The 11,963-nt window shown below is 39.3% G+C and overlaps 1 protein-coding gene across 4 annotated transcripts in view; it reads right to left on the reverse strand.

The window, feature by feature from the left end:
• The window catches only part of LOC137388862 (kinesin-like protein KIF13A), a 136,948-nt gene that overhangs the window by 58,451 nt on the left and 66,534 nt on the right, over window positions 1-11,963 (reverse strand). For all 4 annotated transcript variants that reach the window (XM_068075331.1, XM_068075330.1, XM_068075329.1 and 1 more), the window contains 3 exons: window positions 6,725-6,834; window positions 5,479-5,619; window positions 3,507-3,690 (listed from right to left, as the gene is read on the reverse strand). In XM_068075331.1, the coding sequence (XP_067931432.1) occupies window positions 3,507-3,690; window positions 5,479-5,619; window positions 6,725-6,834 (435 nt within the window). The remainder of the gene's footprint in view (window positions 1-3,506; window positions 3,691-5,478; window positions 5,620-6,724; window positions 6,835-11,963) is intronic.

Consider the following 11,963-nt stretch of genomic DNA (forward strand, 5'->3'; position numbering starts at 1 on the left):
AACAGTGCTCTATGCTCTTCCACTATTGTTAAACAGTGCTCTATGCTCTTCCACTAATGTTAAACATTGCTCTATGCTCTTCCACTAATGTTAAACAGTGCTCAATGCTCTTCCACTAATGTTAAACAGTGCTTCATATACTCCTTTTCATTTTTAAAATCTTTCAAATTACAGATTCCAAGATGACTACAAGTGGTAGAAGCTGTGAACAAACGATGAACCCTTCATTTTTATACACAGTAGACGCTACTATAACATAAACCTTCATTTACATAAATTCCACTTCATGCAAAGAATTTATGTAAAGTTTTCGCATCGTATTATGTAAAAAACTCCGTATAATGTAAAGCATCAAATACTGGAGCGAGTTATCAAATTCGACATGAATAGCAATTTCTTGTCGCACTTAGGAGAGAAATTAATCTTTTATCCTAACATATAACTGTATAACTATATATAACTGCATCAACTCGTGTTCAATTTGATTTCAGACTATTCATAATATTAATACTTACATGTATATAATTTAAAGCTGTGAAGAACAGTAAGAATTCTCCCACTCTCGCAAATATATAAGCATTGTAAGTGTGTAAGCATTGTAAGTGTGTAAGCATTGTAAGTGTGTAAGTATTGTAAGTGTGTAAGCATTGTAAGTGTGTAAGCATTGTAAGTGTGTAAGCATTGTAAGTGTGTAAGCATTGTAAGTGTGTAAGTATTGTAAGTGTGTAAGCATTGTAAGTGTGTAAGTATTGTAAGTGTGTAAGTAATCACATCAAAGTCTTAACCTTTTTTGTAACTGTTTCCAGCAAAACCAAAAACCGGCTATAATAGCATGCAAATAGTAATAGAAAATGACAAAAAAACTAGTAAGCAATATCAACTAGCAAAGACAGCTAACTAGCAAGCGCAGCTAACTAGCAAACGCAACTAACTAGATAACGCAACTAACTAGATAACGCAACTAACTAGATAACGCAACTAACTAGATAACGCAACTAACTAGATAACGCAGTTAACTAGCAAACACAGTTAACTAGCAAACACAGTTAACTAGCAAACACAGCTAACTAGCAAACACAGCTAACTAGCAATCTCGGCTAACTAGCAAACTCGGCTAACTAGCAAACACAGCTAGCTAGCAAACTCGGCTAACTAGCAAACTCGGCTAAATAGCAAAACACAGCTAACTAGCAAACGCAGCTAACTAGAAAACACAGCTAACTAGCAAAACACAGCTAACTAGCAAACTCGGCTAACTAGCAAACTCGGCTAAATAGCAAAACACAGCTAACTAGCAAACGCAGCTAACTAGCAAACACAGCTAACTAGAAAACACAGCTAACTAGCAAACACAGCTAACTAGTGCACTAAATATTTAAAACTAGCAAAACTAATATTATTGTTTGCTTGTTAGTGTTGTTTGTAACAAGCAAACAACACTAACAAGCAATCATCACCATCTGAGAAACAGCCAGTAACTGACAAACAATTGCATCTAGCAAATGGTAGTAAGTAGCAAGTGGTACTATGTAGCAAATGACATGAGCTAGCACACAGCACAAACTAGTATTGCCGACTCAGCGCTGCGACATAACAAATAACAATTCTGACCTGCTGAAAGTGCTGGTACATAAAAAAGGACGAGGTTATAGAGTCTGATTTAGATTCTGATTTCTGTCATGCCAGTTCACAAGATTATCTGAAGAACATGTGTGATTACTACTCAAAATCTACCCAACCAAATTATACAAACATACAGTTTTTGGCTAAAACCAAAGATGAGAGTAATTTATATTACTGTGAATTGCAACTTAATATATTTTTAACAAACTTAAAGGTTGACTTGCAACAAAACTCACATTACAGTTAATTGGTATGGCTGATCACCAATCACCTACTCTGCTGTGTTGTAGGTGCCAAATATGTGGAAATGTGATTACAAGCTCTAAAAGCTTGAAAACGAACAGTTAATCGCAGCCATCACAAAACCGCCGTAGATAGGAATCAGTTTATTTCTCTGACGTTGTCATTACAGTTTGGTTATTGTCTTGTCGCGTGATGTTTTCGCGTAAATTGAAAGACCAATAAAAGGCTCAATATAAAACAACTCGTAGCACTAGTTTATGACAAACACTTCGGGTTTTACCATAGACCCCGTATCGAATATAGATGCTCGCTACTTTACAGTTTTGTTTCGGTGTAATCTGATCTTGCGACCCATACTTCAAGAATAATTTCTGCAGCATATTTCGATTATCACAGGTGACCAACAGGCTCGTCATGTTTATCAGACAATGATATGTACTCCTCCAAGCTAAGGTTAACAAATTAAACAAATTTTCACAGCAGGTTATAAGATATCACTGCTCAAAGTGACAGCATTACAATGACGATAAAACAGACGTGTAAGAACAATAGACATGGTTTTATTGAATGTGTGAAGGATATTTGCGAAAATATTTCGACGAATGAGGTTGCGTGAAAGTATAAACAGAAGCCGTCTTGTACAACTACGTCCCATTTGAGCCGTTTTGGAAAGAAATTCTAATCTACGGCGGTCTCGTGATGGGGGCGATTAACTGTTCGTTTTTGAGCTTCTAAGAGCTTGTAATCACATTTCCACATATTTTGCACCTACAACACAACAGAGTAAGACATAGCGAATCTTTTGATACCAATTAACTGTAATGTCAATTTTGTTGCAAGACAACCTTTAACCGCTCTCGATAAATAGCTAAATATTACATGAAAATCGCATCTGTACAAACATATTTAGTCATCTGGATTTGATGAGTGATAAGAATAGCTGGAGTAGTTATGCATCCTACTAATCTATAGCCATACATGCATCCTACTAATCTATAGCCATGCATGCATCCTACTAATCTATAGCCATACATGCATCCTACTAATCTATAGCCATGCATGCATCCTACTAATCTATAGCCATGCATGCATCCTACTAATCTATAGCCATACATGCATCCTACTAATCTATAGCCATACATGCATCCTACTAATCTATAGCCATACATGCATCCTACTAATCTATAGCCATGCATGCATCCTACTAGTCTATAGCCATGCATGCATCCTACTAATCTATAGCCATGCATGCATCCTACTAATCTATAGCCATGCATGCATCCTACTAATCTATAGCCATACATGCATCCTACTAATCTATAGCCATGCATGCATCCTACTAATCTAGAGCCAAACATGCATCCTACTAGTCTATAGCCATGCATGCATCCTACTAATCTATAGCCATGCATGCATCCTACTAATCTATAGCCATGCATGCATCCTACTAATCTATAGCCATGCATGCATCCTACTAATCTATAGTTGCAGGTTCGAGACGCACTTCAGGAATGTGAAAGACCAGATATCAACGATGGCAAGGTATGCGACGACACTGTCACCCTCTCATGTCTGAACACTCACATAACAAATGCAATATGATAATTGGTGCCCCAGAACAGCGCTACAGGTACGCATACCTCTCATGGGCCATTTGCTGTATGCGCCTTTGGAGTCTGTCGTTGACATTGCTGGTGGAGGGAGAACAGGCAAGATAGTGATTCCATGGTACAGGAGACGAGCCTGTAGAGCTGCCACTGAGCAGCTGAGAACGTAGCATAGTCATCTGCTGCTCGTACATCTGCTTCTGAGCTTCTAAGGCAGCTGAGCATAAGAAACATTGACATGGATGAGTCAATTTTAATATGAGTGGCAACGTGAAGCAAAAATCATCGGATAACTAAGCTAATGTGTGATATTTATTGACAGTAAAGGAGGTGGAGGTGAGGCTATGCTACATATTGTTACTAAAGTCCATATATTGACAGTAAAGGAGGTGGAGGTGAGGTTATGGTATATATTGTGACTAAAGTCTATATATTGACTGTAAAGGAGGTGGAGGTGAGGCTATGGTACATATTGTTACTAAAGTCTATATATTGACTGTAAAGGAGGTGGAGGTGAGGCTATGCTACATATTGTGACTAAAGTCTATATATTGACTGTAAAGGAGGTGGAGGTGAGGCTATGGTACATATTGTGACTAAAGTCTATATATTGACAGTAAAGGAGGTGGAGGTGAGGTTATGGTATATATTGTTACTAAAGTCTATATATTGACTGTAAAGGAGGTGGAGGTGAGGCTATGGTACATATTGTTACTAAAGTCTATATCTCATTACATCAAGTCAAAGGTATATGTATATGCATATAGATGTATATGCATATAGATGTATATGTACATGCATATAGATGTATATGTATATACATATAGATGTATATGGCGAATATCTTCTCCATATACATCTACCTTTCATTTCATATCCGCGTCACTTATTTTGTCTAACACTTCAAACCTATTATCCAAATAATCTTGTTTTACTCTGAGGAGCCGCCTACCCTTTAATGTAAAGGCTATGCTTTCTAGATGGCAATAGAGGAGAGTATGAGTGGTTTCGCTGAGAGCTGGGCCAATTCCATGTCTATTAAATACTGCCATATTCTTATAGATCTACATGTATAGCTGGGCCAATTCCATGTCTATTAAATACTGCCATAGTCTTATAGATCTACATGTACAGCTGGGCCAATTCCATATCTATTAAATACTGCCATAATCTTATAGATCTACATGTAAAGCTGGGCCAATTCCATGTCTATTAAATACTGCCATAGTCTTATAGATCTACATGTATAGCTAGGCCAATTCCATATCTATTAAATACTGCCATAGTCTTATAGATCTACATGTATAGCTAGGCCAATTCCATATCTATTAAATATTGCCATAGACTTATGGATCTACATGTATAGCTAGGCCAATTCCATATCTATTAAATACTGCCATAGTCTTATAGATCTACATGTATAGCTGGGCCAATTCCAAATCTATTAAATACTGCCATAGACTTATGGATCTACATGTATAGCTAGGCCAATTCCATGTCTATTAAATACTGCCATAGACTTATAGATCTACATGTATAGCTGGGCCAATTCCATATCTATTAAATACTGCCATAGACTTATAGATCTACATGTATGTAGCAAAGGTTTGTTGCCAAACACAATGATCTTACACGATGAACACAGCGCTTATATTTGCAGTCATCTCTGACGCAGACATTTGTTGGGGCGCGGTGCTGATGTTGGAATCAAAGATCCAAACCATGCTTACATCCACAATAGTGCAAGTTAATGACTAGAAGGCTAGCCAACCAAACGGCAGAAAAATGAAATCTTAACATTTCACTATACAATTACGACACTGTCAGCTACAGCAAGGGTCTGAAATACATTTTCATGTAAGTTTTGGCTGACGAGTAGATAGGTCAGGCAGAGAGGAAATAGGAACTAAAGGATTAATTGGCTCATGTAGCTAATTAATAGTTTGACACGGCTTTCTATCTGAAGTCTCAATAGCTCTTAGCTAAAGGTCAAAGTCAATCTCACCCTGCTTGTCATCTTCGTACTGTCTCTCAATAGCTTCAATGCTTTCTTGTATCGGGTCGTGAGCCTGCTGCATGATCTCCTGCTGGGCAAAATCATAGTCTACATGGAGGTCCTCTGCTAGCTCATTTGATGCGGTCATCACTGAAAAACATAGAAAAATGAAAGCATGAGAAAACTAACACAAACCATACTTCAGGTTTGAATAGACAGACTTTCACACTTTTAGTTACTTTTCAATTTTCTATATGTAATCCTCTGGGGTGCAGGCGAATAAATACCAATTCTTGACAGACGATCACGATAAGAGATCAGTGAGCCCTATGCATATCGATAAACTTGGGAGTTATCGCCTGCATGCCACTTTTAATTATACACAGTTGACACAGGAATTACTATATCAATAACAAGACCTGCAGATGAATGTAATAAAAATCAGACCTACCTAACTTAGTTACGACTTACCATTATATACCCTTATCAGACCTACCTAACTTAGTTACGACTTACCATTATATACCCTTATCAGACCTACCTAACTTAGTTACGACTTACCATTATGTACCCTTATCAGACCTACCTAACTTAGTTACGACTTAACATTATGTACCCTTATCAGACCTACCTAACTTAATTATGACTTACCATGATGTACCCCAATCAGACCTACCTAACTTAGTTATGATTTACCATTATGTACCCTTATCAGACCTACCTAACTTAATTATGACTTACCATTATGTACCCTTATCAGACCTACCTAGTTATGACTTACCATTATGTACCCTTATCAGACCTACCTTAGTTATGACTTACCATTATGCACCCCAATCAGACCTACCTAACTTTGTTATGACTTACCATTATGTACCCTTATCAGACCTACCTAACATAGTTATGACTTACCATTATGTACCCTTATCAGACCTACCTAACTTAATTATGACTTACCTTTAAAGGCAGATAAGAGATATGTAAGCAAAAGAGTTTGAAGGAGTGACTTGTACTACGGCAATCGAATGTCTCTTATCGTCAAAAGAACAATAAAACGTTTATCTTGCCAGAGTTTACTACATCCTAAGAAGAATCGTATTAAAAGCACCGATAAATACATAGTTATCTAACTTGAGAACCGGTAATACTATTCAGCCTTTTCTCTTCAAGACAGACTGCGGCAAACCCTTAGAAGAAAATACAAAGAAACTGGTAAACTGTAGCCAGAGTTTGGGTGCCTCTGCGCAAAACTCACAGTCTCGCCGAGGAATGTTTAGCCTAAAGAAGTGGTTGTTGCCCCAAAGTATCCTATCTCCATGTCTGCTCTTGCTCCTTTCCTTGATCAAGGAGCCGTTGATGCACGTCCTGCAGAGGGGAGGGTAGATAAATAAGAGAAGAGAATGTGTCAGTCACTCTGACTATGCCAGAACTGTGTAACCTAACTCTTATAACAATAAACACTGGGAGGAGTTTAGCCAAAACTGTCTGTCATTTGCTAAACCGAGCGCCCTTGTCTGCAATTAGCTGGACTTGTGCGACAGCCAGCGACAGCCAATGCAGTCATCCATACCTAATAAATGCCAATCGGTAGACAGTAAAACGGCATGCTTGATGAACATGGTTGGCTTCAAGGACGATCGTAATCATTTTACCAGTGTGTTATGCTCGATGATCTAGAAAAAATTCTAAAATCGCAAACAAGTTAATAGATTCTAACTCAACATCGCTTTGTTACAAACAATAAATTATGCTTTTAAAAGTGTGACATAATCAAATTATAAACTAGACGGTGCAATTAATTGTTTCATTTTGATTTGCCTCCCATGACCTGCTCTTGATGTGATGTTATGTTCCTATACTATCACCTATTCTGACTTGCTGCTCTCTATTGAGTTCTTTTCATACTTAAAACATTTAAAAATATTTTAACATTTAACAGATCAGCGTAGACAGCGATTCAAATCCTTTTGTAAGTGAGGTCTTTCACATTGACATACGGTACAATGTATAATTGGTAAAATACTTATAAAGCAATAGACTCGACATTAGAAAACATGAATGGAAAACCTGCAATGCTATAACATTGAATGCCACACACTGTTCTGATAACCCAGTTAATGCTGGCTAGCACAACACTGTTCAGTAACTTCAATATATTTTTAAGTATTCTCTCGTTTGCATATCCGTGACATTATACAACAGTAAACTGTCAGGGTATATTGCTGGCTAGTCATGTGCAAAAGCTTATACCATAAGTTGCATTTTACACATTTTACTAACTTGAAAAAATTGTTTAAAAGAATAGCAGCGATGAGAGTTGGAGGGGGTTCAACGTTCAAAAAGTTGAAGTCCGCAGAAATGCTTAGCGCTCTAACAAGAGATTGAGATGGTTGTAAAAATGGATTCAGTAAATATGTATAAATATGGACTCATTCTTATGAGTTGAAGTAAAAATGTCAAATGGTCGCTGCGTGATTCATCGTAATAGTTTGAAATAAAGATACTTGGTGGTTGTCAAGTGACTCATGTGTTTTTTGCAGTTGAGTTTCACGGCTACTTGATCCCTACTCAAACCCAACTTGATCAAGGGTAACAAGCAATAGTTTATGATCAGACCAAAGAGCTTGGTAAGGAAATGAGCTGAAACTACACCTCTACTCAGGCTTACACCTTTCCCATGGTATAGAAATTACTCTAGTCTGACAACGAAACTAGCTATGGCCAAACTTTAGCTGGTTTTACGTTTTAGTAACTTTGTAGGTGTGGATGCTTCCGGGCTAAGTTATAATAGTTACAAGCAAAACCCATTTATTAGCTGCAGAATGCAACAGGTAGGATGTTACCGATGCTGCAGTATGCAACATGTAGGATGTTACCGATGCTGCAGTATGCAACACATAGGATGTTACCGATGCTGCAGTATGCAACGCATAGGATGTTACCGATGCTGCAGTATGCAACACATAGGATGTTACCGATGCTGCAGTATGCAACGCATAGGATGTTACCGATGCTGCAATATGCAACGCATAGGATGTTACCGATGCTGCAATATGCAACACATAGGACGTTAATGATGCTGCAATATGCAACACATAGGATGTTACCAATGCTGCAATATGCAACACATAGGATGTTACCAATGCTGCAACATGCAACACATAGGATGTTACTGATGCTGCAATATGCAACATGTAGGATGTTACTGATGCTGCAACATGCATCACATAGGATGTTACCGATGCTGCAGTATGCAACACATAGGATGTTACTGATGCTGCAACATGCAACACATAGGATGTTACCGATGCTGCAATATGCAACACATAGGATGTTACCGATGCTGCAATATGCAACATGTAGGATGTTACCGATGCTGCAATATGCAACACATAGGGTGTTACCGATGCTGCAATATGCAACACATGGGATGTTACCGATGCTGCAACATGCAACACATAGGATGTTACCGATGCTGCAGTATGCAACATGTAGGATGTTACCGATGCTGCAATATGCAACACATAGGATGTTACCGATGCTGCAATATGCAACATGTAGGATGTTACCGATGCTGCAATATGCAACACATAGGGTGTTAACGATGCTGCAATATGCAACACATAGGATGTTACCGATGCTGCAATATGCAACACATAGGATGTTACCGATGCTGCAGTATGCAACACATAGGATGTTACCGATGCCGCAACACGCAGCACATAGGATGTTACCAATGCTGCAGTATGCAACACATAGGATTTTACCGATGCTGCAATATGCAACACATAGGATGTTACCGATGCTGCAGTATGCAACACATAGGATGTTACTGATGCTGCAACATGCAACACATAGGATGTTACCAATGCTGCAGTATGCAACACATAGGATGTTACCGATGCTGCAGTATGCAACACATAGGATGTTAATGATGCTGCAATATGCAACACATAGGATGTTACCGATGCTGCAATATGCAACATGTAGGATGTTACCGATGCTGCAATATGCAACACATAGGATGTTACCGAGGCCGCAATATGCAACATGTAGGATGTTACCGATGCTGCAATAAGCAACACATAGGATGTTACCGATGCTGCAGTATGCAATGCATAGGATGTTACCGATGCTGCAACATGCAACACATAGGATGTTACCAATGCTGCAGTATGCAACACATAGGATGTTACTGATGCTGCAACATGCAACACATAGGATGTTACCGATGCTGCAGTATGCAACACATAGGATGTTAATGATGCTGCAATATGCAACACATAGGATGTTACCGATGCTGCAATAAGCAACACATAGGATGTTACCGATGCTGCAGTATGCAATGCATAGGATGTTACCGATGCTGCAACATGCAACACATAGGATGTTACCAATGCTGCAGTATGCAACACATAGGATGTTACTGATGCTGCAACATGCAACACATAGGATGTTACCGATGCTGCAATATGCAACACATAGGATGTTAATGATGCTGCAATATGCAACACATAGGATGTTACCGATGCTGCAATATGCAACATGTAGGATGTTACCGATGCTGCAATATGCAACACATAGGATGTTAATGATGCTGCAATATGCAACACATAGGATGTTACCGATGCTGCAATATGCAACACATAGGATGTTACCGATGCTGCAATATGCAACATGTAGGATGTTACCGATGCTGCAATATGCAACACAGGATGTTACCGAGGCCGCAATATGCAACATGTAGGATGTTACCGATGCTGCAATAAGCAACACATAGGATGTTACCGATGCTGCAATATGCAACACATAGGATGTTACCGATGCTGCAACATGCAACACATAGGATGTTACCGATGCTGCAGTATGCAACACATAGGATGTTACCGATGCTGCAATATGCAACACATAGGATGTTACTGATGCTGCAACATGCAACACATAGGATGTTACCAATGCTGCAATATGCAACATGTAGGATGTTACCGATGCTGCAATATGCAACACATAGGGTGTTACCGATGCTGCAATATGCAACACATGGGATGTTACCGATGCTGCAACATGCAACACATAGGATGTTACCGATGCTGCAGTATGCAACATGTAGGATGTTACCGATGCTGCAATATGCAACACATAGGATGTTACCGATGCTGCAATATGCAACATGTAGGATGTTACCGATGCTGCAATATGCAACACATAGGGTGTTACCGATGCTGCAATATGCAACACATAGGATGTTACCGATGCTGCAACATGCAACACATAGGATGTTACCGATGCTGCAATATGCAACATGTAGGATGTTACCGATGCTGCAATATGCAACACATAGGATGTTACTGATGCTGCAATATGCAACACATAGGATGTTACCGATGCTGCAGTATGCAACACATAGGATGTTACCGATGCTGCAACATGCAACACATAGGATGTTACCGATGCTGCAGTATGCAACACATAGGATGTTACCGATGCTGCAATATGCAACACATAGGATGTTACTGATGCTGCAACATGCAACACATAGGATGTTACCAATGCTGCAATATGCAACATGTAGGATGTTACCGATGCTGCAATATGCAACACATAGGGTGTTACCGATGCTGCAATATGCAACACATGGGATGTTACCGATGCTGCAACATGCAACACATAGGATGTTACCGATGCTGCAGTATGCAACATGTAGGATGTTACCGATGCTGCAATATGCAACACATAGGATGTTACCGATGCTGCAATATGCAACATGTAGGATGTTACCGATGCTGCAATATGCAACACATAGGGTGTTACCGATGCTGCAATATGCAACACATAGGATGTTACCGATGCTGCAACATGCAACACATAGGATGTTACCGATGCTGCAGTATGCAACATGTATGATGTTACCGATGCTGCAACATGCAACACATAGGATGTTACTGATGCTGCAATATGCAACACATAGGATGTTACCGATGCTGCAGTATGCAACACATAGGATGTTACCGATGCTGCAATATGCAACACATAGGATGTTACCGATGCTGCAATATGCAACACATAGGATGTTACCGATGCTGCAGTATGCAACATGTAAGATGTTACCGATGCCGCAACACGCAGCACATAGGAGGTTACTGATGTTGCAACATGCAACACATAGGATGTTACCAATGCTGCAATATGCAACACATAGGATGTTACCGATGCTGCAATATGCAACATGTAGGATGTTACCGATGCTGCAATATGCAACACATAGGGTGTTACCGATGCTGCAGTATGCAACGCATAGGATGTTACCGATGCTGCAGTATGCAACACATAGGATGTTACCGATGCTGCAGTATACAACACATAGGATGTTACCGATGCTGCAGTATGCAACACATAGGATGTTACCGATGCCGCAACATGCAACACATACGATGTTACCGATGCTGCAGTATGCAACACGTAGGATGTTACCGATTATTTCTATACCTAAACTG

This window comes from Watersipora subatra, chromosome 2 (assembly GCF_963576615.1).
Source record: "Watersipora subatra chromosome 2, tzWatSuba1.1, whole genome shotgun sequence".
Classification (NCBI taxonomy): Eukaryota; Metazoa; Bryozoa; class Gymnolaemata; order Cheilostomatida; family Watersiporidae; genus Watersipora; species Watersipora subatra.